Source organism: Lampetra planeri, chromosome 27 (assembly GCF_965212315.1).
Source record: "Lampetra planeri chromosome 27, kcLamPlan1.2.h2, whole genome shotgun sequence".
Lineage (NCBI taxonomy): Eukaryota > Metazoa > Chordata > Hyperoartia > Petromyzontiformes > Petromyzontidae > Lampetra > Lampetra planeri.
Window position 1 is genome coordinate 970,073 of NC_136133.1, and position 27,488 is coordinate 997,560.

Sequence of the window (27,488 nt, forward strand, 5' to 3'; positions counted from 1 at the left end):
TTTATTCCTGGGTTGTTATATACTATAGAGATCTGAATACAACTCCTCCACTCATGTTTGACCATACTTCACCACGCCAGCCCTCTGCAGGTTAGTGAAGAAAACGCGCGCTGTCTTGCCTCCTGCCGAGTACCTCATGGGTGTCTATCGAGTGTTCTATGGCTACTTGTGTCTTCTTTCTCTCAGAAATTCATACTTGTAAGTTGTTGATAACGTGCTTACATTCTGTCGCATATAGTCGACAATTCCAAAAAAGCTCCTGACATTTTTCGTCACGCATCCTTAAGATACTTCAGCGATTATAATTTGGTTTATTATTCTAAAAAGGTATCTTTAAAAAAATAACATTCTAAAGTGATTTTTTTTGCACGTTATTATGTTTTCAACCAAATGGCATTTCTTCCATCCTGTCAAATACTGCATACCTAATGTCTTCATTACCAATACAGTGCATAACGAGTTCATGTACTTAGCTGATGCTGTCTGCAGTGCCACCCCCTCCGACTCCCATCCCTGCGTGTCATGTGACCACGACAGCCACAATGCGGTGCAAGACATTTAACTTAATTCAAGTTTTGAAGAGAGACAAAAAACGAAGGCAATGTTCTGTTCTGTTTCAAGCATATCAGCTTATTCGGCTGGATCTGAAGAGTGAAAGATGATAGCTGCGTGTGGCCAGGTCCGAATTTGAAGTGGATATTCGGTGTACTGCTTGTTTGTTTGTTTATGCATCAATCTACCCACGTGACAATCTGACCAAGTCCTGGGAGTGCGCTTCATTGTTGTACGCCTACGCTCCTCATACTCCTTTTAGCGTGTGCGAGGAGTGTTTTGCGCTTTGGGGAATCCCAGCAGGACCTTTTCTACAAGGAACTTGTGATGTGTTTTTTTATCATTTCACATTTGCATTATTTAAAAAAGAAAGTCGTATTTTTTTTGCATTTTTACATTCGGTTGTGTCAGACTTCGCTCTGGGAGCGGTGTCCGAGGGACTTATTGCACCGCGCATGATTCTAGTCCCACCGTATGTCGCTAACCGTGCTGTCATTGATAAATGGGTTTGAGTGTGGTCCCTAGATCGACTCAGATGAAACTGAATGCTTGGTATTGACGCTGCCTGGTTTTTCATACCAACCTTGAAAGGTGTTCACTACCAGCACTTGCCCCGTAAATCTATCCAGGTTTAAAGGGTGCCTTTGTGAGCGCTTGGTTTCATGTGTTTTTGTTCATGTGTGAGTTGGGCGGGTGTGCATGCACACCATGGGCGCCACGGTGGCTAGGAGATTTTAACTACCTCGCCTGGTATACAGGAGGTCGTGGGTTCGATCCCGACCCTGACGCCTGCTGTATATTTTGGAGTTTGTGTGTCTCTCATCATCATCATCATCACCGTGGTGAGATGTTAACTACCTCGCCTGGTATACAGGAGGTCGTGGGTTCGATCCCGACCCTGACGCCTGCTGTATATTTGGAATTGCGGTGTCTCTCTCTCTCCCTGTGATCGCGTGGATTTTTCTCCGGGCCCTCCGGTTTTTCCCTCCACATGATGTGCGTTTCGAGTATTTGGCTGCAGTACATTTCAACATGGTGATAAGCATCCACTTCGTTGAGCTATCATTTGTGATAGCCAGGTCGCTTCTGAAGAAGAGCTACACAGCTCAGTGGGACGTTACCCAGTCAAAATAAAAAATAGTTTTGTTTCGTTCAACTCTTAAGACTGGTAGAGCATGTGGAAGGACTGCACCATGCTGTTGTTGCATGTAATCTCTACTGATTGTACACTCCACCTGATACAAATGCAGGGTTGAGTCGTACGAGGTAAGGCCCAAATCAGGCCCAAATACCAATTGGCAATGGTGCCGTGATGCACAATAATTTATCTTATTCAGGTAATTGGAGCTGAGTCTCATCAGCCGAGTCTGTTCCGACTTCTGTCTATTCATCTGTTCAGCGTAATTGGTGGCGTCCAAATGTTGTTACGTGCACAAATGAAACGAAATGCTGTACCTCCGTTGCGGAATGGTGGCCCCAATAATGATTACATTCACGGAAATTATATTGATTTGAGGAATTGCAGACTTGTGAGCCTCTTGGCAAATGTTTTCAAATTGTTCGTGAAGGTTGGGGAACAAAATAATGGTCAATTTAAAGGCCAACTTCAACCACAAGGGAAAGCCAGTTTTGGAAAATGTCTACCATTGACGTTTAAAGCAAGACAATATGGAAAGACCATGATATGCCGCAGCTTTTGTAAGCTAAGAAAAGACCATTTGATTCCGAGGACGCTGACGCAACCATCGAAGCTTGCAGATGTGGAGGCTGCTTTATATTTGGAGTTTGCGTGTTCTCCCCGTGGCCGCGTGGATTTTTCTCCGGATCCTCCGGTTTTTCCCTCCACATTTCGAATCAACGTGCGTTTGGAGTATTTGGCTGCTGTAAATTTCCGTGTGATAAGCCACTTGGTTGATCATGAAAAAGAGCTAACTCAGTGGGTCTTACTTTGTTAGAAAAAAATGTTTAGTTTATAGTTTAATGTGCGTGCACAAGTGGGGAATGGTAGTTTAGTGGTTAGTGTACTGCGCTATGAACACGGTTACCCGAGTTCGATTTCCGCTCACGACCAACAACAGTGCTAAATATTTGAACCGGTTCTGGCCTTCCCCTCGGTCTGTTCAGCCTTAAATGAGTTTCTGGTGCGGTGTGTAAGCATTAGCAATGGGGAGACAAAGGTGGCCGGGCGTGGTGCTGGCCACCCACCCGCATTGTGAGCCGTGCCGGCCTTCACAGGTGCTGCTCGCTAACAGCACTTGCCCCAGTGGTTTGTTAAAGGCTATACGGAGGGATCTTTGGCACCTGAATATGGCCACGTGTGTTTCTACGTAAGGCTACGTGTTACTGTGGAGGTTCCCAACCTTTGCTTGTCGTGTACCCCCATAGTCGTTGGCGTAGCTCTACCAGCACATGCATTCGATATTTTAACAATTTTTCATACTGCACAGACGCATGTGCATGTATAAGCCATAAACAAAGGGACAAAGACAAAAACCCCCCCTATAGCCTCAACAGACTGTTGAGGTAAGTGCTGTTAGCGAGCACCTACTGCAAATAAGGAAAAATAAAATAAAATTTGTATTTCTCTTCAAATTATAAATACAGAAAAGGCTCCATGGGGAATGGAGGGTTAATCAAATGTGCCGGTTATCTGAGACTTTCACGCATGGTTCACCACATTTCCCGAGTATGTAAAACTTTTACAGAAAGTAACTAAGCCAGTATTTTAATTAATGATATAATAAACAATGTACTCTTTTTACAGAGGCACTCACCAGTCATCTTGTAGAGCATTCTAAGTTGGTTGTAGAGAAGCAGTGGGGCCATTTATCTGAAAGCGACGTGGCGACCGTCTTTGTTCGATGGCTTCTACCAAAAGGCCGCTGCGACGAGGTTGACCGGCGTTCGCGTGATGGTTTATGCCCCTCGTTGTTGTGTCATGGGTTGTTGTTGTCTTTGTTGTGCTTTCTCTGTAGAAGAAGGTGGTCGAGCAATTAAGAAAGGACCTGGTGAACAAGCAGCACCAGCGGCAGCACGGAGCGAGCGGGGACGTGCAGCCGCATGCAACCGTACGCGATCACGTTCCGCCGCACGCCGTTTTCACTCGCGCCCACAATGCAATGCAGACGAGTGTGCTCGGTCACGTGCAAGTCGCACAGACGCACGCACACGCGCCTGACAACGTCGCAACCTTTCCATTGATCAAAAATCATCAAGCGATTTTAATCACCAGAATCATCTTTTCTTAAGCGGATGTCATTTTCTTGTACAAATGTTTGCTTTTCGTGCACCATTAAATGAGGAAGTGTGGAGAGATTATTGGCTGGTGTAGGAAGTGACATTTGGCAAACAAGGGAGACTAGGCACTCGGTTAGAATGGACTGAAATAATCATTACAGGACGAGTTTAGACTGTAAGAGGACGACCTATATCTCGGCATCTTCACTTGGACTCTGAACTGGCTAAGTAATTTAAAGTGAAAGAGTGGGAATCGTTTGTGAGGATTGCCACTTTCCAGATGTCAGCAAAGTCAACACATCTATACGGGCAGATTACTTCACGCCACTGTGCCGACAATCGACAACTGTTTAACTTTTTACTGTATAACCATCATTAAATAATCGGAATGGGATGCAACCTCACTGGGTGGTTATTTAAATTTTGTCAGAGCCACAGTGGGCTAAATTGACCCAGGGCTTCTCAAGATTTGGAAGATTCTGCTCCACAAATTAGAGATTTGTCCAAGATGTAGTTTTTTTAAGAGCAACTCAAAATTAAGGTTTACTGAAGTAATATTTTGCTCACTTGGGATAAATAGTGATTCGGCCCGGGGAGACGCTTTGCCTTTGTCCCGACGAGCGTTTAAACTCATGCCTTGAAGACGAACGAATGTCCCCCTTTTGCAGAAGATGGTGTCACGGCCACCTGTCGCGATCGCCATTCCGCTGGTAAAAGGCGGCTCCCACAACGCGCAGCAGCAGCAGCCGCCACCACGGCCGGTCGCTCCGGTCGCCCCCGTCGCCCTCCTTGCTCCGGTTGCGCCCGTCGCTCCCGTCGCGCCCGTGACCCCAGCGGCGGCGACGTCGCTAAGTAACGGGCAGAAGACCCCGCCGCGCGTCGAAGCGTCGGCGCAGACTCCTCCCGGCGTTCATGCCGCACCGCATAGGAGCAAGCAGGTGGGCACGAGCGCAGGGATGTGTTGAGTGCAAGAGCTATTCTCACTTGAGGCCGGTCTGAAATGGCGCGTGCAAACATTGATCAATTTCAGACATTTCACAACAACAAAAATGTGACTAAAACCGCCTGTCTGCTCTAAACCCAGACTGGATTTCAATTAGGCACACTTTTCTTTCTACATTTGGCAGGTGTGTGTAACCCCTTCACTCATTTATCATGTCACCCAAGGTAATTTCGTTTAAAAAGAAGTTGTGGTGAATGTATTACCTGTGTGCGCACTGCTTGGACCATGTCACCCAATTACATACAATGAATTTAAAATAATCGATCTTTACACAAACGATTTGAGGTTTGCATCATGAGCGTAAGAGTGTATCTCTAAATCAATGCTTCATTACGTACCTCATGTTAGCATATTCCTGGCGTCATTGGTAAACAGCTCCCACTGGGAGTGCTCCGTAAACCTATCCATCTACAATCGCCACACCCTCTACCGTTCCCCTTCCTCACCCCTTGTTATTCGCGAGGGGCACTTGGGACGTTACGGAGGTGCTCGCGAATAGCAAATTTCACGTATAATGATATTGGCTGTAGCATCATCGTAATTTTATCACTTTATCTCATCACATGATCTCTTCACCTGAGGACGGCTGCTTGCGTTGTAGCCGAAACGTCGTGAGAATTATTTTATTATGTTTTATTTTTATTATTTTATTATTTCCCTTTTACGTGACTTTACCGAAAGAACCAAGAAGATGATCTCATCACTTTCTCGAATCACAGTCTCTCTCATCTCATCGCTTTCTCTCAATGCAGTCGTGTAGCGTTCCGGATGCAATTCACGAATATGAAGTTTGTGACTAACGAGGGAATGCCGTTATGTTTTTTCCCCCCCACCCCCTTGCTTCACAGGCTCAGGTCGGTACTTCCCAGGTGCCTTTGCGAATTCCACAATTCCCGGCAGTGCAGAGACTCGTGGGTAAAAGTCTTGCCATACTTCCGGAGGTAATATTTTAAATCTCACACGCACACAATGTGCGTTCATTTCATGAAGCGGTCATGACAAGGCGATTAGACGTGAGCTGGAATTGTATCGCTGTAGTTATTGACATGTGAACCTTATGGCGGTACCTCAGGGTAATAACACAGTACCCCGGCTCTCGCACAATGTCCGTGATGCAGTAATTTTTAGTCTGTTGATGGTCGACGATGCGGCAATAGACTCATCTCGACGAGCTGTACACGATGCACCGCTACGGTGCGTACGAGCGTTCAGAGTTTCAGCGCTATCGTCCTCGCTGAGTTTCGACATCGCGGAGTGGCACTGATTTCGGATTGATTGGTTCCCCAGTACACCCCTGGAAAAAATAGTATCACAGAAATAACACATTTAATTGCCTCGGCCAGTTTGTTTATTTTGTACCCCAGGGGTTACCGCCATAAGGATCATATAACCTTGGATAATCCTTTGTTATCCAATTGACAAATTATTGTTTTTAATGTGTGGGTTTGGAAGTCTTCACTGTGCTTCACACACAAGGCTTAGGAGTTGATTAAAGTGGCGTGTATCAGTCTGTAGCGTGTTAAACAAACAAAGCACGCATGAAATGTCCTGTCCAATATTTTGTCACATCCATTCCCGTGCGATCATTCACCCACCCCCTACTTTCACCAACTACCTTTTTCATGGTCCGCAGATCAGACCCAAGCCCCTGGCTTCATCCCCCAGTGCCCAGGAGAGACCGCACTGCAATGGCAAGAGCGGCAGTGGGGCTCATGCGCGTGCGCTGCACGCTCACGTCGCCAACGGCACAGCTGGCACGACTATCAAGAGCGGCTCCTCTGTGGATGAGGCCAAGGTGCGGCTGTGTGTCTGTGTGTCTGTGTCACCGCTACTTAGTGGTGCATGGCGGTTGTTGTTGTTTGTTTACGGCTAGCGTAACGGTTAGCGCACTGCGTTGTGGAACCTGTCCACCCGAGTTCGATTCCCGCTCACGGCCAACACCAGTGGCTATCATCTGTACCGGTTCTGAGCCTCCCCTAGGTCGACTCGGCCTCAAATGAGTACCTGGTGCAGCGGTGTGTAATTATCGCCACTGGGGAGACAAAGGTGGTCGGGTGTGGTGCTGGTCACCCACCCCCTTGTGTACTGTTCCGGCCTTCATAGGTGTTCGCTAACAGCACTTGCCCCAACAGTCTGTTGAGGCTATAGGTGGGGGGCCTTTGTCTCTTTGTTATGGGCTTATACATGCACGTGCGTCTGTGTTCAAGTGCGTGTGTCGAATCAAAGAGTTTCACGTGAAACATTTAACGTTTTTTTATAGCAGAATATCTATTTGTACTGGAGCAAGCCGATAAGCTATAAAGCGCTTTCACAGATGTCCAGTAGGGGCACAGGGGTAGAACGTTACAACAACAAGCAGTACAAAAACACGATAGGAGCGCAAAGTATAGGAAAACTGAGGAAATCACACACACAATTCATATCAAACAAAACAAGTTCTCTTTTATCAAATAATACCCCCATGAGCTATTAGCTTATTTTTCACAAGTGACCTGGCCACAATTGAAGGCTCAACGAAGTGGCTTATCACGTGGAAATTTACGATAGTCAAATACTCGGAACGCACATTGATTCTAAATGTGGAATGGAAAAACCGGAGGACCCGGAGAAAAATCCATGTGACCTGGTGAACCCCCCCGGTTTGGGCGTTTTCGGTTAGCGCCGTGCACCGTGAACTCCCTCACTTTGGTTTCATTCCTCACCGGCCGTACTCCCTGCTTTGGTTGCATTTCTACTGTCGCTTGAAAGCGCGGCTCTGCTGGTCCCGTAGCGATATCATTTGGCATTCCAAGATCGGCTCGAGTGTGCAGATCCGCGAGGCTCTGAAATTTCGGCCGCCCCCTGCTTCATCATCCACCCGCTAATTTGTTTTGAACAAAGCCAAATGCGGGCTCGGATTAGGATAGGCTTTTTAAGGAACAACATCTTGTGTTTTTTTACTTTTCCACCATGCCACTTTTAACATAAACGTGGCCGTGGAGTTGAACTTCCCAAATACTAAAGGTGAGTAAAAAAACGTCGTCATCAATCGGAGAACGTGTCGCCGTACCCGCGCGTGATGTTACGACTGGCTCCGAGTTTCGGCCCGGGTGGAAGCGTGCAGCCTCCCCTATGAAATGCAGTGTTTTTGCGGGCCTGCTTCGAGGGCACACGCGGTGTCCAGTCGGTCCACAAGGGCTGCTGTGGAGGAGCCTGGGCCAAGTGAGAGTTGAGTTTTAGTCTGTTCAGTTTATTGAGCCAGTGGGCCAGGATTGGGCAAACTTAGCCCCCACTTTTCACCCGGGACAGCTGGAGAGAGCAGCACAGACTTAAGTGCATCTAGCCTAACATTAAGACTAACAATAACGAATTTAAGAAATCGCAGTTCAGAAACAAACAACGTATGCAGTATTAAAAATAATAATTAAAATAAGGCTTCCAGTGAGCATGCAAAAGCAGCACTTGTGAGTGTGTCTGTCAATATCAAGAGGTGTTCTCCAATAGTTGACTATGCTGACAGTCTGTTCACAAGGTTTAAAGTTTTTTTTTTATGTTACGTGTAAGATGATGTATTTAATTTAAGATGTTATGTTTCAGCAATAGTATAGTTGCACAACATGAATTACAACCACGTAGTTTTTAATTCTAATTCATGTACACCACATTGGCAATTGATTCCTGAACCAGGTTCCATCCTTTCTTTGGGTGAATTTGCTTTATATAACCTGTGATCAGTATCGACAGACTTTAGACAGTACTGCCAGCATGGCTTTTAGCCACACAAATCCATGTGGGCTCTGCCTTTAGAGGATCTGTCGAGCTAAATTAGAAGTCTCTGTGTACCTGTGTTTGTTTTGGTTAAAGCAGGACAAATGGAATTTATATACCATTTAAATGCAACATTTTAGTAATATCTTGTGTCATTAGCGGCAAAGACTGGTATTAAAAGTACATTTGGTGATATGGAGCAGGTGCAAGCAGACGTAATGTAATTATGAACAACAGGATATTATTATTATTTACTTACAGAATGTGAAACGTTGCTTTGATACCAAATTCGTTTGACTGCATAAAAACAGTCTTTATAGGTGATTTTTTTTGTTTAAATCACACGAACACTGCAGTTTAGAGGAAGCAATTCGAGACGATGTGCGTGTCGGGAAATTAGCAGAAAACTGTTGACGGGACATCCGAAGGAGAAATCGGCGCACAAGCAGGAATAGACAACCAAAGCACCTGCACAGGAGTGGAAGCGTCTGTGGCATGGACGGCCAGCAGATTGGTGACACCGTCTGGAATTCAGACGTTGGTGTGGGGGGAGCTAACAGAGGTGCCAAGTTCCATCATGTGCGGGTTAACAAGAGGCTGAGAGGAAGGCAGTGGTCACTGGGTTTTGGAGGCTCTATGGTAAGGTTCCACATGAGATCACATTGGATTAGGGTCGCAGGAGTAACTTGGGCGATTCTAATGAGCACAATATTTAATGTGTTTCTCTTTTGAATTGAAACTTTGCGACGGAGATTGAATGCGTGCCTGCGTCTGTGAACGCATGATTATGTGACCGAGTGTGCTGGCGCTAGAAAATGCGCATAAATTGGCAGCTGTGTTATTGTCAGAAGGGGTAAAGCCTTTTCTTCTTTATATATCAAACTGACAGCTGTTGTAGGAGCGTTATGCATCCCAGCAACCAGGGTTGAATATTGGCCGTGATCAACACGAGTTTTGATGAAACTGCTGATTATGTGCCATATGGTCAACATCGGAACAGCTTTTTGTGTGTTCGTTTATTGTCCTTTCCCCCGCACCTCCGATTAGCACGGTTGGCTACGTACAGTGCCAAAAAAGTTTAACATCTACACACGCACACACAGACCATGTCGCGGAGACTAAAGCAGCCAAGCATTGTACTCTGCAACTAAAGAGAGAAGATCCTTGTTTTCTGTTTTAATATGTTTCGTGGCACGCGTGCGTGTGTGTGTGTGCGCATGAATGCCCGCAGCCCACGCCGACAAGAGTGCAGGTGGCCCCAGGAAGGGGGCGGCTGGACGGCTCCTCCACCCACGGCCCGTCGCCCCATCACGGCATGAGTGCTCATGGCCGGTCGCCGCCGCCGCCGCACGGCATGGTCCATCACGCACGCTCCAGGATGTCGGACAGCGCCGAGGTGAAGCCGCAACGTCTTTGGTGGTGTATGACACATCAGGCTTGTTCGTAAAAGACGAATTCTGCATCAGTTGCAGTGGGGGGTGGCCGTGCCTTCGCATCTGCAGCTCCCACTGTGTGGAATGCCAAATTAAATGTTTTCCACTATTTAGGTAACTTTTAAAAACCTTGTTTTTTTACACGCTTTTATTTAACTCACTCTGTTGTTGTTGCATCCTCAAATCTTGTAACTAAATTTTTACCCACTTTACAATGTGGTATCGACTGCAAACTTGGTATACTTATGTCATACTGATGACAATACTATATTCTATCATTAAAAATTAAAAATATATATTTTTAAACATTCTTTTTTATACGTTATGTTTCAGCTTGGGTCTAATTGTCCACGCTCAACTGACGTTGGCTGTAATTGCCCACGGTCCCTTACATTGTGGCAAGCTTCGGGGCCACTTCCTGGAGTCATGGAGTTCTGCCATTACTAGTACATTTCATTAAAGCGTGTTTAAAAAAAAGTTATTTTTACATATTACTTATTTACTTGGGCTAGGGCTCCGTGGTGGCGAGATGTTAACGTGCCTCACCTGGTATACAGGAGGGCATGAGTTCAATCCTGACCCTGATGCCTGTATATTTGGAGTTTGCACGTCTCTTTCTCTCCCCGTGGTCACGTGGATGTTTATCCTGGTCCTCCGTTTTTTCCCTCCACATTTAGAATCAACGTCTATTTTGACTTTGGCTGCGATAAAATTCTACGCGATTAGCCACTTCGCTGAGCTATCATTTGTGGCCAGGTCACTTTTGAAAAACAGCTGCCTATCTCAATGTAATTTGCCCGTATTGAAACGGCTGTACACCGTATGGACCTGATAACTCGAATTCCCTGCACAAGAATACGGATAAACCGTATGGGTTGACAGGTATGACATTGTGTCGTCTGGCCAAAACTATTCACCATGGCATCTGGCAAGCTGTACTCGGCTGCAAAACGGGAATCCCACAACGAAATCTGTGCCTGGCTTTGTTCCCCATACTTTGGCCTGCTACAGATACATTGCCTTGTACCACGAGTTGCTAGTCGTAGTCGATGCGTGGGCTTGCGTTGTTGCGTGTACACATGCTGCACATTCATTGATATGCAGAATCAAAATATGTATTCATTATTTTTATTGTTTTATTATTGTATTATTTCCCTTCTATGTGACTTTACCGAAAGAACCCAGAATATGTATTCATGCTCGACGAATCCGATGAGCTGTAAAGCTCTTTTCCCACAGATGTCCGGTAGGGGCACGTGGTCAGAACGTTACAACGACAAACAATAAAAAAACAAAAACACGGTAGGAGTGCAAGGTATAGGGAAAGTAGGAAAATCACGAAATTGTATTTTTTATTTTACCAGATAAAGCCCACTGAGCTATTAGCTTTTTCAGAAGCAACCTGGCATGAATGTTACGTGCGTACGCATGCCTTAAGCATACACACGTAACATCCATGTGTATATGCATTCCTTACGAATACTCATACGTATGCATATGGTATGCATACATGTTGTTGGATTCGTATGTATGTATGTTGAACTTCTTCTTTCGCACAGTATATAGCCAGCCGTGCTAATTGGAGGTGTGCAGGAACACGTTGTAAAGAGGTTCAATGTTTGGCGTGTGACGCTTTGCCAAAGGACATCAGGGACTCGACCTCAATTGAGATTTTAAACGTTCCTATTTAAGAATGTTTTCTCCTTATTTTATCCTTGGCTCTTGCTTTCCTTTTACTATTATTATTATTAGAAGGATGTTAATCGCTAGGTTTTTATGATTACCTTGTTTTAATGCGCTTTGCGTACAGCGCTCTCCGATCCACGGACGAAGAGCGCTCTATATGTACGAGTCTAATTTATGATTATTTTTGATGCGCCGTGTTGATGATGTGCAGAAAGTTGCCTTCATGGTGGCTCTGGGTCTGGCCACACCTGAACACGTCGAGGGTAAGGGCTCCCAGAAAGCACGCTTGTCATTGCAGGCATGCAGCACACACGCATGCCTACACACACTCACTCAATCTGTAATACACACGGCACACGCGTCACGTAACCTTGTGCATGCTGTTCATGAGCATCTCGGAATCCCGCGTTCATCTCACCCCTTGATTTATTTTGGCGAATAACTTGAACTCCGCCTCAATGTGTGTGCATTGCCTCCGCTGTGGCACGCGCGTTGAGGTTTACCTCGATACTCTAATCATTACCAAGTGATATTATATAATCTTCACGTAAATACCTGTGGTTATAGTTGTATTTGAGCTCGTTCAAACGGCTGTCTTTAGTTCTTACAGAAACCCTCTATTTTACGAATGTGCATGTTTTGTATTCGGAGCAAATATATCTTGGTGCACCCCAATTTGTATGTATGTTGAACTTCTTTCGCACCGTACGTAGCCAACTGTGCTAATCAGAGGTGCGGGGGGAAGGACAACAAACTAACCACAACAAGCTGTTCTGATGTTGACCATGTGGCACATAATCAGCAATTGAAAGCACGCGATCCCGTGACCACCTTGGTTTGATGGCCAGCCAAAATCCGCTGCGAGGATGACCAGATATGAATGCAGCAACCTGCATTCTATCCCCCCGGCCACGGCTAACACGAGGCCGTGCCCGATAACCACACTAGTCCTGGGCCTATCCTTCACTAACTTACACTGACCAGCGTGGTGAAGTATGGCCATACAGCGCAAATGACTGACGCGGAGTGGGGGAGGCCTTCTCACCCCCTTAGTGAATTGGCATAGGGCTGTAACTTATTAGAAATCCTAGTGAGCTAACTCGGTTGCTTGAGGTTGATATAACGAATGAGCAAAGCGTGCTATCTGTGTTAAAGTGCAGGTAAATGCAATAGTGTCTTGGCTTTAATTGTAGATTTCTTTCAGTTCATTGCTTTACTTACACATTTTGTCGTGAGGTGACCTGTGACGACGCGGCCAAATGCCACGCTCGACTTTCTTGAAAGATGCCCTGTATATAAAAAAAGAGAGACGCGCCAATTAAAGAATAAATAACACGCTCACTGCGTTGTGTGCTACGTGGCCAGAGCTGCAGAGCCGGCGACAGGAGAGAAAGCGACGGACGACAGCCAACCCCCTGTACAGCGGAGCGTACTACGAGCCCGAGTGCAAGCGCGGGGCAGCCAGCTACCTGAGCAGCAGCTCCTCCGCTCACCATACAACGAGGAGGCGAGGTGTTTGTCGCAGGCAGTCACTCTGCAACACCGCCGCTTACACTGCGCAGAATCGCAACGGGTGACGGGGTGGTAACACGTGTGCGTCACGTGTGCGTCACGTGTTGACATCCATTCCCATGTTTATCATCGTTACGAAAGTAAAAATAAAGACCGTGCACAACCACACCGAAGTGAAGACACAGTCCCTCAATAAAATTGCACATTGAAATTGAACTATCGATACATGGGTCAGGATCAAAGATACAAATCGCACGTGCTAAATGTGGTTGTATCCAGCACTAATCTCCTGCTTCAAGAAATGTTTTTGAAGGAAGATTTAAGATGTTCTTTGGTGGGAAAACAAGGTGGTCCCAAAACGTCGGTGCTGCAACGGCAATACACAACCTGCCCTTGGATTTGCGTTCCGCTCTGCTCTTTAACGCATGCAATGATCGTCGGCGGTAAATGGCGCAAACGTAGTGCAGAGTGTCGCCTGCGAGTCATCAGAATCGCAGGTTCTTTGTGACGTGGAAACGTTTTTTTTCCCAGAAAGTGCTTTTAACAAATTAGAGGGTTTTTTTGGGTTAGATCGCGTAAATAAATAAATGTGTCGTTAAACCTGCCACCACCCGACACAGCCAACTAGTAAGGTTTGTCACATGAACAGAACGTGCCAATTCGTCACTAGTACAGCACACCGGTGTGTTTGAGAGCCAAGCCACAACATTTACAATCTGAGTACGATGTTTCGCCAGTAATTACAACCAGCTTCATCAGGCGACAGCCAGATTTGTGGAGAAGTCCACCTGTTTCGTTCCTTATATCGAGGCGTAGATGTGGTGACCACGCTTCTGCACTCTTGCGCAAAGTGGGGGAGGGGGGGTTTAATGTTTTTAATATAATTCATAATATGAAGTCTTACACAGCGGTACTGGTCGGTAAATGTGGGATTTTGACTTCCCTGCGATGGCCATTTCACAACTCGACAGCTTCTATTGAGCAATAACTTGCCCGAGGACTGCGGAGCGTATGGTCCTATGTAATTCGGCGGCGTTGTGAATACAACAGTGGGATACGGTATTCTTTATGTACATATTGCGTTTATATTAATGAGCGATGGAGACAATAACCGTTACACTCATACTCATCTTATTACCATACAGCAAATTTATATTTGAATTGCATGTATCGCCTAGCTGTATGTTAAAGTAATATAAGCCTTGGGGGAGCCGTATTAACTTTTTTTTAAAGAATATTTACATAAGGCAACTGTCATCTTAATTACTGCGATAACTTCAGGCTTAGAGAAAGCCCTCTGTTGCCTTCAATGTCACACATTTTTACTACACGAATGTACAAATGCGACAGTTTTTTTTCCTCTTAAATTCAGTAAATGTCGCAACTGTGGTTGAGATGAGGAGGGGGATGTGTGTCGTAAGGCATTAAACTTACATCTGTTTGTGTCTGCACGTTTTTGTTTGCGTTCTGTTCCAGTTCCTGACGACCCTACGTGGCGGGTGAGTACCGTTCATAACTCGCGAATGTCCCTGCTGTTGGATACATACAACAACCCAAGCTTAACACGTTACATATGCCGAGCTTAATACACAGCAAATGTGTGCAATGCACACACGCACAGCAAAGCCGCGTTCTTTTTTTCCAGAACATCCCGAATCGTGACGAAATTCTCTCCAACAAAGTGAATTTATCTCGGTTTCCTAGAATGATAACAGCGCATAGCAATGCTGGGCCATGCTCATGTGCTACGCGTGGGAAACTCAATTGTGTTTAGTTTGCAGTATATCTGCATGCCCATGCACACAAGCGCGTACATTGCATGCAGCGTATGTGCATTGCTTTGTCTCTGTCTCCCTATGTGCAATATGTGTGTACTCTCTTGCATGCAGGAGTACATGCCCCGTGTACATATGCGCGTGCGGGTGCTTCCGTGTATGAGCGGTCGTGCAGCGGTCGGCGTGCTGCGCTCCGAACCCGGCGACCGGAATTCGATTCCCTCTCACGGTCAACACCAGTGATAGCGATTAGCTGAGCCGGTCCTGGGCCTCCCCTAGGTTGACTAGGCCTGGAATGAGTATGTGGTGCGGTGTGTAAACATCGCCGCTGGAAAGACAAAGGCGGCCGGACGTGGTGCTGGACACTCGCCCCCTAGTGTGCCTTGCCGACCTTCATAGGTGCTCACTAACAGCACTTTCCCCGACAGTCTGTTCAGGCTATACGGGGTGTCTTTGTATTTATTTTGTATGTATAAATGTACGTAGAACCTCCGTGTGTGTTTGTGGCCAAAGGCGGACGAGCGCGAGCAGCGCCTGCCACAGCGTTCCATTAACGAGGCAACGCTGGGGGGATCTTTGTCTGTGTGCAGGCGGAGGCGGAGGAGTGCTGCTGTGTCTGCAAGCGGAGTGGGCTGCTCCTCACGTGCGACGCTTGCTCCGGCCTCTATCACCTCGAGTGCCTAGAGCCGCCCCTCAAGGCCACCCCACGCGGCGTCTGGTTCTGCCAAGAATGTCAGCAGCAGGCACGTGGCAGCCGCGGGGTGGGGGGGCGGGGGAGATGGGGGGGGTCGGCGGGAGGTCGCGTTCCTCGAGCCTCGATCGGCTTCACTCGAAGACCGGGTTCAAGGCAACTGCTTGGGACCTAGGGGCCGCCGTACATGCCACTCGAGCCTTTGTGTGCGTGGTGGGTGGGGTCAGAGGTTCAACATTCCCATTGCGAACCGTGCATGGTGGCCCCCTTTGTGATCCGCGTGCAGAATCTCGCGTGGGTGATGGTAGTCGCGTACGAGGCGTGGACGATGATAGTCGCGTACGAGTCGGGCGTGTGCATTACCCCCACCTTGTCTAAACCGCCACCAGCTCGGCAGAGCTGAACGCGTGGACGTATCGTTGCGATGCGGTGGTCGCAGCACGCCAGTGTGTTGTTAAACATTCGTTTCCAGCCTTGCACGCTTATTCATATTGCTCTGGATTTTGTTGAAATAAGGGCAGCGAATCGTCAAGCGTTACCGATTGGAGGATCACCTATTTGACACACGCCTCATATTCAAGATGTCGTACGTGATTTCGCTCGGCACACGAATGCACGTGTGTGTAACTTGTGGGGAGCGGTGGTGTAGCGGTTAGCGCGCTGCCCTATGAACCCGGCAACCCGGGTTCGATTCCCGCTCACGGTCAACACCAGTGACGATTATCTGAATCGGTCCTTGGGCTTCTCCTCGGTCGAATCAGCCTAACATGAGTACCTGGTGCGGTGTGTAAACATCGCCACTGGGGAGACAAAGGCGGCCGGGGCGTGGTGCTGGCCGCCCACCCCCTCGTAGTGCCGTGCCGGCCTTCATAGGTGCTCGCTAACGGCGCTCGCCCCAACAGGCTGTTAATGGCTACGAGGGTGATCTTTGTCTTTGCGTGCGTGTGATGCGCGCACCTCTACGCGTGCGGCATTACAGGGCTTTAAGAAGGACGACGCCATGCTGTGGCCGGAGACCCTGGCAGTGGTGCACGCGTACATCGCGCAGAAAACCAGTGAGCTCCTGGCCACTTGCCGCCATCGCACTCGCATCGCTCGGTCTAAAATGCCACATTTCCACTTCTGCCACTGAGCCTCGTGACTTTTGGCTTTTAACAGCCGCGTCAGAGCACGCACAAACGCCGACACCGTCGGGTGTCTGTACACGTCTCCATGCGCGCGTGTGTGTGTGTGTGTGCGCTTGTGCTGTGTGTGTGTGTGTGTGCTGTGTGTGTGTGTGTATGTGCTGTGTGTGTGTGTATGTGCTGTGTGTGTGCGCTTGTGCTGTGTGTGTGCCTTCTGCTGCTGCCGCCGCTGCTGCCACGACCTCCGTTGCTGCTGTTGCCGCTGCTTCTGCTGCTTCTGCTGCTTCTACCGCCGCTGCTTCTGCCGCCGCTGCTTCTGCTGCCGCTTCTACTGCCGCTGCTTCTGCCGCCGCTGCTTCTACTGCCGCTGCCGCTTCTACTGCCGCCGCCGCTTCTACTGCGGCCGCTGCTTCTACTGCCGCCGCTGCTTCTACTGCCGCCGCTGCTTCTACTGCCGCTGCCGCTTCTACTGCCGCCGCTGCTTCTACTGCCGCTGCCGCTTCTACTGCCGCTGCTTGTGCTACTGCCGCTGCTTCTGCTGCTTCTGCCGCTGCTGCTTCTGCTACCGCCGCCCGTGTTTCCCCGGTGCCCCGCGAAGCTAAAGAGGAGGAGCGCCGTCGCCTGCTGAAGCGCTCGGCCGAGCTGCGGTGCCAGTGCGAGGCGACGGAGGGACGCGTCTCCACCGTGGGGCTGCTCATCACGGTGCGCGCTCCCACGAGCTCCCCGCGGCGCACACAAAGACAAAGATCCCCCGTGTAGCCTGAACAGATTGTTGGGGAAAGTGCTGTTAGCGAGCACCTGTGAAGGCCGGCACGGCACACGAGAGGGGGTGGGTTGGCCAGCACCGCGCCCGGCCGCCTTTGTAGATGTTCTATAAATGAATATTGCGATGCGTTTCCACGATGTTGTCGTCTCATCCTGTTTCTTTTTCCTCCAGCCCTTGGATTCCCTCGCATCTCCCTCATGTCACGTTTTCAATCTCTCACTCTTGCCCCCTTGTCCTCTTTCATCCCTCATCAAAAAGCTTTAGAAGTTGTTCATGCCTCTTCACAAATCCTCAAAAATATCAGAATCTTTATTTCGACTGCAAGAGGAATCCCAGGAGCTATAAAGCTCTTTTTCCCCCCCCGATGTCCAGTAGGGGTGGGTCATGAAGTTACGACAACAAACGATACACTCAGCCTCAAATGAGTTCCCGGTGCAGCGGTGTGTAAACATCGCCACTGGGGAGACAAAGGTGGTCGGGCGTGGGGCTGGCCACCCACCCCCTGTGTACTGTTCCGGCCTTCATGAGTGCTCGCTAACAGCACTTGCCCCAACAGTCTGAGGCTATAGGGGGGGGTCTTTGTCTCTTTGTTTATGGCTATTACATGCACATGCGTCTGTGTTCAAGTGCGTGTATCGAGTTAAAGAGTTTCACGTGAAACATTTTTTTATCAGAATATCTATTTGTACTGGAGCAATCCGATAAGCTATAAAGCTCTTTCACAGATGTCAGTTAGGGGGCGGGCCAAAAGTTACGACAACAAACAGTACAAAAACACGATAGGAATGCAAGATTTAGGAAAGGTAAACTAATCACAAAAAAATGTATATTTTTAATTTACCAAATTTAGCCCGCTGAGCTATTAGCTTCTTTTTTAGAAGCAATTTGGCGACGAGTTATAGTGGCTTATTAGTTGGAAATTTATTGCGGCCAAATGGTATATGTAATCTAAACGCATGTTTCTAAATGTGGAGGGAAAAAAAACGGAGCACCCGGATGAAAAAAAAAATCCACGCGACCACGGAGTGAACCCTCGCCACTTAAAATATTCACCAGTGTTGAAACCCCCATCGCTTCTAAAAACACTCCCATCTCTTCTCAACCCTCATTACTTTGTCATCTTATTGTGACAGACACGGCATCCCATGTGACTTCGGTATTATAATCCTTAACTAAGACCTATTCTGTAGTTGTTACATTTTATATTTCCCAATGAGAATGTTCCCTATCACGTTTTAGTTTTTTTCCTCGCACTGCCTCGCAACGGAACGCTCTTAAACAAAACCGCCGCTCAGGATCACAAATACCCAACGGTGCTCTTCCCCACCTCCCCGCGCGCAGAAAAGCGTCGAGAGCCGCAGCGATCTCGTCGCCAAGGAGGACCAGAGCCGCGCGTCGCTGGAGAGGCTACGGACGCTGCTGGCTCTCGTTCAGGACTCGCGCTCGGCGACGGCTGCCTGCGCCGCCACGCTGGTGTCTCTGTGACGTACTGGAGCTGCGCGGACGCGCGCGCACGCACGCACCACCTGACGTGAATTCACAAATCTCGGAGGCACGCACACTCGGGTAACACTTGCACAGTCACTCGTGCACACGGTTCGCTTACAGTTACAGTTGGAGTATACACGCGTGCGTGCGTGCGTGTGTGTGTGGCAGTCCCCGCACACTTGAGCGAGCTCGCAGATATGTGGACGCACAGGAATGCTTGCAACGGGCAGGCCTACACAGGACACACCACATGAACACATACATACAAACAACCATGCTCACTCGGGTGTGCTTTGTGTAGTCACATGTGAGCACGTGCACAGGCGCTCCCGCGTACGCATGCATGAAAATGCTTGTACATGTATACATACACACACGCTCATGGGCACAAAACAAAGATCCCCCGTATAGCCTGAACAGACTTTTGGGGCAATTGCTGTGAGCGAGCACCTATGAAGGCCGGCACGGCAGGGGGTGAGTGGCCTGCACCGCGCCCGACTACCTTTGTCTCCCCAGTGGCGATGTTTACACACCGCACCAGGTTCTCATTTGAGGCTGAGGTGGCCTAGGTGAGGCTCGGGACCGGTTCAGATAATCGTCACTGGTGTTGGTGGCCGTGAGCGGGAATCGAACTCGAGTGGCCGGGTTCGTAGCGCAGCACGCTGACCGCAGCGCCAACGCTCCCCACACGGGCACGCACACGCACGTTCACACACGCACGTTCACACACGCACGTTCACACACGCGTTCACACACGCACGTCGCACACGCGTCGGAGTGCGGAAACACCCGGCACGCACGCTTGCTCGCGTTGGGAAGGGCGCGAGCAAAGGCACGCCCAGGTGTGTGCTTGGTCTGTGAAGAGATGCAAAAAAAAAAAGTTTTAAAAAAATCCTCACAAAAATATATCCACCCAGTAGAAAGGGGGTGGCATTTGATGTCATCGTTATTTTACAAAGAGCTATTTCTATGAAGACACAAGTGTTAAAAATTACGAGATGGAGAGTTTAGAACAAACCGGCGGGGGGAGACGAAATGCATTATCAGTGCACACATTTTATATATACACACACACACGTGTAGCTATGTACAAAATCAAAACGCTTGATTTAAATAAGGTAATTTTTGTGGTGGAAGGCAGAAACACTTATAAATTATTGGTTATTTATGAGTCTTATTTATTAGTGGGTTTTTTTTTTACGTAACTTGATTTATTGTTCTCCGTGATGGTGCTTTACATGAAACAACTATGAAAGATAATTTTTATTTTTTACATTTTTAGCATTTTGCATGGGAAAGGTGAGGGGTAGGGGTTCGGATTTAACGGCCGAGAGAGAGAGGGAGGGTGTGTGGAATTTATTAATGACCTAATAATACATTGTTGCCATAGATACAGATTTATGTTGCTGTTAGTGTGAATATAAAATCTGCTGACAAAAGTCCCACTGCAGAGTTGCAAAAAAACTGCTTTAAATATAATATTAATGTAGTAAAAACCCTCCCAGTAATGAGGGGTAAGCCTCTTACCCCAAGTAGGCGAGTGAACCTAGGCAGGGAGAGTGACCAGTGTTACGTGAGCTGTGGTGCGATTGGCTCCCCCGCATCGTTCTGGCCAGTCGCGTTTGTCGGACACGGTGCCAGCAGGGTGGCGATGGGCTTGCGGCAAGACGGGGGCGAGAGTGTGCGTAGTTGTTGACGTTATTAATATTACTATACGATTAATATTTCACGTTTTGATATTTTTGTTTCCCAGCCCCCTTCTTCCCCCTGACAAAAATGGCTCCGGAGAACAAAATGACTGAAAGGAATAACAAGAAGTGTGCCCTTGTAACCGTCCGCATTAAAGGTTGCACGGAATGCGAACAAAAAACGACAAAAAACTAAAAATGCAAACGTATGTTTTTCCTCGTACGTCTTTGTTACGTTTATTTATAACGCAGTGTTTAAATTTTGTTGTTGTTGGTATTTATGCTGCTACTCCGCACGCTGGGCGGTGCGTTAAGCACGCCGGGCCACGGAGGTGACCATATCATGGATTGTTTCAATGCTCGAGTGATATCTGGGGGGGCGGGGGGGGGTGATCGATTGTTGTGATGGAGCAAATATCTGTTCGGTTAAACCACCAACGCTCCCCCCACCCCTCCGTTCGGCTTGCCCACCACCCCATCTTTATACCACGGTTACGTTTCCACAACGACAGGCAGCTACCACTCGGATGAGCCACGGTGACGCTGCTCGTGACAGGGAGGTAATCGTCACGTTAGGCCTTTCCCGTTCCGATGACGTCTGCGAGTTGCAGTGCGGGGGACCCGTTGACCGCCAAATCTCGGAACGTCCGAGCGGCTCTGCATTCACTTTACTTGGGGAGGCGTAGTAGCGCCGTTGTGTCTAAAGACGTCGTTACTCACCGCAGAAAACCCTAGCGACACGACCGCCGCACTCTACGATTGCCGGCGCCAAACTGTGCCGCACGCCCGCCTGCATGGCCTTGTGGGAGCCTCGGTAACGATAAAGTTATTTTATAAAAGGTTTTTCCGATGTTTTTTCCCCCAAGTACGTCATCGGAAAAGAAGCGGACGTACGTACGTGCGGACGTACGTACGTGCGGACGTACGGACGTACGTACGTGCACACGTGCACACGTGCACACGTACACACGTGCGTTCTCGGAATGGGAAAGGGTTATAATCGTAGCTCTGAAGCATACTTTTGAGGCGTGATGGAAGTCGAAGGGAAACGCAGGAAATGTACCCCACCTCATCTCGGGATATCTCGTCTGTGTTGCTTGGATCTAATGCCACGGTCTGAGTAATGGGCACCCAAGTCCCGGCGTTGTTTTGGGAGGTCTCGTGTCATGGCTTGAGTTGAGCGCTGCGTTGCCGAGTTGTCATTTTTTTGCTGCCACCCCAATTTTAGTTTGTTTTTTATTCCCTCCAGGAAAGCCTTAACAAAAGTGTACATTTATCTTTCAAAAGGGGAGACCCTTTGCTTGGCGATGCCCAGGTCAGTTCCATTTTAGGTACGTCTTTCTTTTTAACAAACATGACAAAACGTGGAGAAATTGGTGAAAGTTCATCACGCGTGCACGGGAAGGGGGGTTGGGGGAGTTGTGTAAAACCAACGCGTTCGCTCGCTATCCTCCCGACAGGCTGCAGGTGTCTCTGCACTCCGTCGCCCTCTCCAGAGATTCTGCATTGCAGGAATTCTCCACCGTGCGGCTGGAATTCATCGGCACGCTTGTGTTACAGTTCTAAGTTAGGGTACCATACAGGGGTAATTCACACACGCGTGGGATCAATATAGTCTGCATTTTACAGAGCAGCTGTTGTTGAACAGTTTGACAGAGAAAGGGGGGGGGGTGGGAGTGTTTGTGTTCGATACGAAATGCCTCGTTCTTCCCAGCCGTAGGAGAGGAAACATCCCGAAACATCGTACACGCCGTCAGTGCAACTGCGTGTTGGATGTAGATTCAAGATGACTAAACAACTCGGACGCGATCCGAGGTCCATCTCTACAACCAGCGTTAAAACAAAATGAAAATGATTGAACGTGAACTGGCTTCAAGATGCATCTTGAAGCATGTGTAACGTGACACTTGTTTAAACACACGCAATCTTGTCCCTCTCTAAAACATTAATTTTGTCTGTAAAATAAAAGTATTGTGGCCAAACAATTATCAAATTGGTTTGAACGTTCAAGAAAAGGTTTTGAAAATGTTTAACCCAGCCAAAAAAAAGTGTGTACATTTTGCTACTTATAGTCTGCAGCCACTATGCTTGCAGGGTTTTAAAAGTGGACTTCACACCTAGCGATGCGACTCATTAAGGCTTCGGTTGGGGGGTGTCGAAGGTGGTCATTGTCGGAGACGAAGCCCCCCCCCCCCCTCCTTTGGGGTCCACGCTTGGGCCAGACGTGTCTGATTATCCCCACCTGGGGAGAGCGCAGAGAGCGAGGCGGTGGAGCGGGCAGCCGTTTGGGACCATTGTGCAGGCACGGCCCCATTCACGCGAGTCAGGAGGGTCAAAAAGAGCGTGGTGGTCGGCACCTTCAGTCCGCAGTTGTGCATACATTCGTGTGAGCCCAACACGCAGGTTCCATAACTGGCGCGTACTTGGCAAATGACGCCTCTTGGGACTCCGTTTAGATCGGTTGCCATTCGGCGCACTGGGCAGGAGAGGTCAAGAGGTCATGAGCCTTTGCCCAACGAACTCGGCGAAGAAAGAAGGAATAGGTGAAAATTGTTGCCAACGTTATTAAAGATGACTTATGTTTTATTGTGGAGACACCTATGTAATGCGATTGTAATTGCATGCAAACTCATCGTGCGTTGCAGTGAAGCATTATGGGTACGAGCAGTTGTAAGCAGAACTCAATTCTGTCTCCACATACACGTAAAAAATATATGGTTTGTCTATTAGCCTATCAGCTTTCCAGACCAATATTATCAACAACATTTGTTTAAGCAAGCGAACTCTGGACCAGTTGTGTGTTTTATTTCTATGGGGGTGCGGGAGGGGGGGGAATTATAATCGTCACTGAAAAATATATTCTGCGTTTGTTGACCAAGTGTGGGCACGGCTTCCCCCAATCAAACGACAGAGACAGGTTGGAGGCTTGTGCTGTGTGTCAAGCGGGAAGGCGTTACGCCTGCAGTGTCAGCTGTGACTTCAAGTTGTTCGTCGCGTGGACCGAGTGAGGAAGGGCCCCTGGGTACTTGGGAACTGGCGAGTGGTGGGGGGGAAGAAGCCAGCGGTTGGCTGCTTGGCACACGGTGTTTTGGTTTTGTTTGTTGTCCTTGCCCCCCCCCACCACACACCTCCGATTCGCACGGTTGGCTACGTACGGTGCGAAAGAAGTTCAACATACGTACGTACGTACACGTAGAGGGCATTTCACGTTGAGGTCTCGGCGTCTCTCGCTAATCAACTCAAAGGTTTCTCGTCTTTCCGGAGGGGTCAACCAAAATGCCGTTTACGTTTGGTCTCTGTTATTAGAATCCGTTGATGCAAAATGAAGCAGATGGAATTAATTTACTTGCTTGTCAAGTTCACCGAGCAAAACAATACTCTGATAACGAGCTGCACATTGTGAAATAGATGAAGTGAAATGTGGTTCCTCCGACTCGGCTTGAAGGTGCATAGAGAAAGAAGCGTTTGCTTAATGGCTGTGGATATTTTTATGTTTGAAGGTTGCCTTACTGAGAGCAGCTGTAGGATGCAATGACAGCAGCAAAGGCAAGTCATAACAACAATGTTTAGTTTTTATGGGGTGATTCTCTCCCCTTTGCATTTCTAATTCTTTGTCACGACAAACGTGGAATGCCATCCCCCCACAAATGACGAGACTCCGCTCTTCAATGTGCACTTTTCACAAGAACGACGCTCAGAATTCATGCCGGGATGGTCCCAGATATATCGTGTGCCGGTTTAAAGGTTAACATTTCCATTGTCCGCTCGGCACGAGCACTGCCGCCACAGACGTCGATGGTTGAACAGCTGTCCTCGACGACCAAGGTTGCACTATGAAGTCAAATGTCAACACGCACCGACAAAGTATTCGGGCAACGAGATGCAGGCAACTCGCTAAATGGTCTCCGTCGTTAGGCCTGGGTACAGCAACTCAGTCGGTTGTCCAACACAGCTGTGCTTTAACAACGGGCCACGTAACTTTGCGTTTATCGCTGAAGCAATGGGGACAATTTCAAAGTTTCACCTGCAGCTTATGTTGGTCATTTCACGTGAGTCTTGACGATTTTTATCGAAGGGGAAGTCAAATTATCCCGAGGACTGCCCCAGGGTCATTTTCGTGGCACTGCCTTTGTGGCGAGCGGCACAACAATTGCAGCAGCGTCAACTTAAACCTTAAATGTTTTTCCTCCGTGCCCTCGGCGCCCCCGTGTAGCTGTTCCGCACGGTGACCTTGTGCCATCGGCCCGCCGCGGGTGCCGAAACTGAAAGGGGGAACGGTAGCAGCACCCGTTCGCATTTCAAGTGACAGCGTAAACTTGTGTGAAGCACCAAAGACCATTGACTCTGACCAGACGAAGAGGGCCGAGTGCGAGAAGTCCTTGGACGGTGGTGGCGCACTCATCCTCGCAGAAAGATGCCTTCTCGATGATTTCACGTGGCCAGCCTGTGGGGTGACCAGCAGATAGCACAGCAGCAATGAGCTCAAGTCCACAGGTGATTCGGTCAATGCAGAGTTTGTCTCCGGCTACTCCAGTGTCCTCTTGCATGCCAAACGAATACGTGTATGGAATTGGCCAAATATCCAAATATTTATGCTGGAGGAATCCGACGAGCTGCGAAGCAGGGGACCCCCTTGTGATGAACACAAGCGCGGCTTTCCTGCCCAGTGAAAGGGGCATTATTCTTCATCACCCGCTACTCAAACGGGACCACTCCCCCCCCCCCCCCCCCCCCCCCCCCCGATTGGAGCGATTCATCAAACGAGCTCCCCATTGCGCCGTGTTAGTCTCAGGCGAGAGTTCAGAGGATCGATCGACCACGACGTGCCGCCCGTTGCACTCTTAAAAGTCGTTCAACCATCGACTTGCGCGCGGCGTACGGAGACCCAATGGTGGGGCGGGGTGGGGGGGGGTCCTTACTGCTGGGAAGTGCAGGAGCTGGGTACTCGCGGTGTGGCTCCTGGGCCAGCGCTCGGTGTGGGAGCAGCTGATGGAGCTCACGGGAGGGGAGAGGAGGAGCTGCTGCCCGTCTCGCTCGTCGCAACCCGCCACGGCAAAGCTCACCGCCTTCAACATTCACCCTGCCTTGAGACGGGGGGGGGGGGACAAATTCCCGAGGCTCGCTGACGCTGTTGCGGGCAAACGGAATGATCCCTCCTTCGGAGCAGTTTGCCAAAATGTGTTGAGCCTCCGTCGCCGTGGAGTTCTCCGGATACGTAATGGCGCTCCGGCACGCGAGGCGCGTCCCAAGCTCGCGGCCCGTGGCGGCGACGTCGTAACACATCTGTGACACGGCGTGCACGCTTGGCGCTGGTTCTACGGTGCAATGCATTATGTTCACGAAGCATTCCGCGTCCAATTCTTTTTTCTTCGGGCCAGGTGTAGCTCATGAAGGTGGTGAGTTTTGCTGCTTTGTGCTTATTGACCAATGCCAATGCAGTACATTTGACGATTTTTTAGCGGAATGCTCACTCACGATGACCAATTGTTGGGGGGGGGGAGGGCGCGGGGGGCGTTCTTCAGACCCCTTGGAACTGGAGACGTGTCGCCTGTGTTAGCGTACGTGGATGTTAGTGGCGTGTGTCTTGGTGTGGTCGGTCAAAAAGTTTTGAGAACGAGATGAAATATATTTTTCAAAATATATTATGCACAGCTCAAGACTCGTATAGTTTTTAAAGCAGTCACACTTGTATTCATAATACGTCGTTTTATATAATTTACTATTTGTGGGCTTCTCAATAAGCCTCGCAATAGATCTCCGCAACTTTTGATGTGTGTGTGTATATATATTGGGGTCTTATTCTCAAAACTTTTTGGTAGCCTTGTCTTTTTTTTACATAGCTATGATCGGACGTGCGGCGGGCGGGTTGGGGGGGGAAACTAAAGATTTAAGTGGCATTAAGACTTTCTTGTTGCTTGGTTTGAGAATTAAATCCTCTTTTCTCCTCCTCGGAGTCGGGGTGTTGGATGGTGCAGGACTCAACGGTGCGAGCCGCTCCAGTTTGCTCGCTGGCCACCAACGCTGATCGCTGTTGACGATGTGTGCGTGTGTATATGTATATATTAGCCCCAAATGTTCACGGTAGGCCGCGTCCGCTCCCTGGATGAGCTGCCGCAGTCCATTCTTGATTAGTTTTTAATACGGTACCATAACGCGCAGAGGACGGACGCACATTTCTTTTATAATAGAGGTTTTTTTTGGGTGAGATCGCGTAAATGTATAAATGTGTCGTTAAACCCGCCACCACCCGACACAGCCAACTAGTAAGGGTTGTCACGTGAACAGAACGTGCCAATTTGTCACTAGTACAGCACACCGGTGTGTTGGAGAGCCAAGCCACAACATTTACAATCTGAGTACGACGTTTCGTCGGTAATTACAGCTAGCTTCATCAGGCGACAGCCAGATTTGTGGAGAGGTCCACCTGTTTGTTTCACAACATCGAGCGGTGAGCGATTTGAAGGATTTGATTTGGTTGTCGGTCCTTTTTATTTGATCGTTGAACACGTCGAAACACTCGCATGTCGAGTTTGAAAAGTAATTGCCGGCCGGTGCAGCTCTTGCGTGTACGTGTAATTGACACGGAATGATTTATCCACGTGCTTAGCTCCAAGAGACGGCAGTTAATGCGCCCTGCGGTGACGTGGGTTGGGTTGGGCGCACAGAGCACTGGGGGAAAAGCCGCCACGTAACGCCCCTTGTTGGCCACGGGTGAGCATCAACGGGAACAACTTGGCTTGCTTTGGGTACGCACCTACCAGCTTCGGGGGTCTGTCGAGAAAAGAT

General features: G+C 48.7%; 1 protein-coding gene across 4 annotated transcripts in view; it reads left to right on the forward strand.

The window, feature by feature from the left end:
• The window catches only part of LOC144727958 (PHD finger protein 21A-like), a 44,741-nt gene extending 22,054 nt beyond the window's left edge, over window positions 1-22,687 (forward strand). The window contains exons 5-17 of one of the 4 annotated variants that reach the window (XR_013587462.1): window positions 3,528-3,620; window positions 4,458-4,727; window positions 5,641-5,733; window positions 6,426-6,587; window positions 9,771-9,935; window positions 11,870-11,921; window positions 13,024-13,170; window positions 14,647-14,669; window positions 15,536-15,688; window positions 16,616-16,691; window positions 17,359-17,462; window positions 18,868-19,092; window positions 20,768-22,687. Coding sequence is in view for 3 of the 4 variants with exons in the window: in XM_078607107.1 (XP_078463233.1) it covers window positions 3,528-3,620; window positions 4,458-4,727; window positions 5,641-5,733; window positions 6,426-6,587; window positions 9,771-9,935; window positions 11,870-11,921; window positions 13,024-13,170; window positions 14,647-14,669; window positions 15,536-15,688; window positions 16,616-16,691; window positions 17,359-17,462; window positions 18,868-19,011 (1,482 nt within the window). In the remaining variant the exon portion in view is untranslated. Of the gene's footprint in view, window positions 1-3,527; window positions 3,621-4,457; window positions 4,728-5,640; window positions 5,734-6,425; window positions 6,588-9,770; window positions 9,936-11,869; window positions 11,922-13,023; window positions 13,171-14,646; window positions 14,670-15,535; window positions 15,689-16,615; window positions 16,692-17,358; window positions 17,463-18,867 lie in introns of all 4 variants that reach the window. The other 3 variants (XM_078607109.1, XM_078607108.1, XM_078607107.1) reach the window with 3 other exon arrangements.
• The last annotated feature ends 4,801 nt before the right edge of the window (window positions 22,688-27,488 follow it).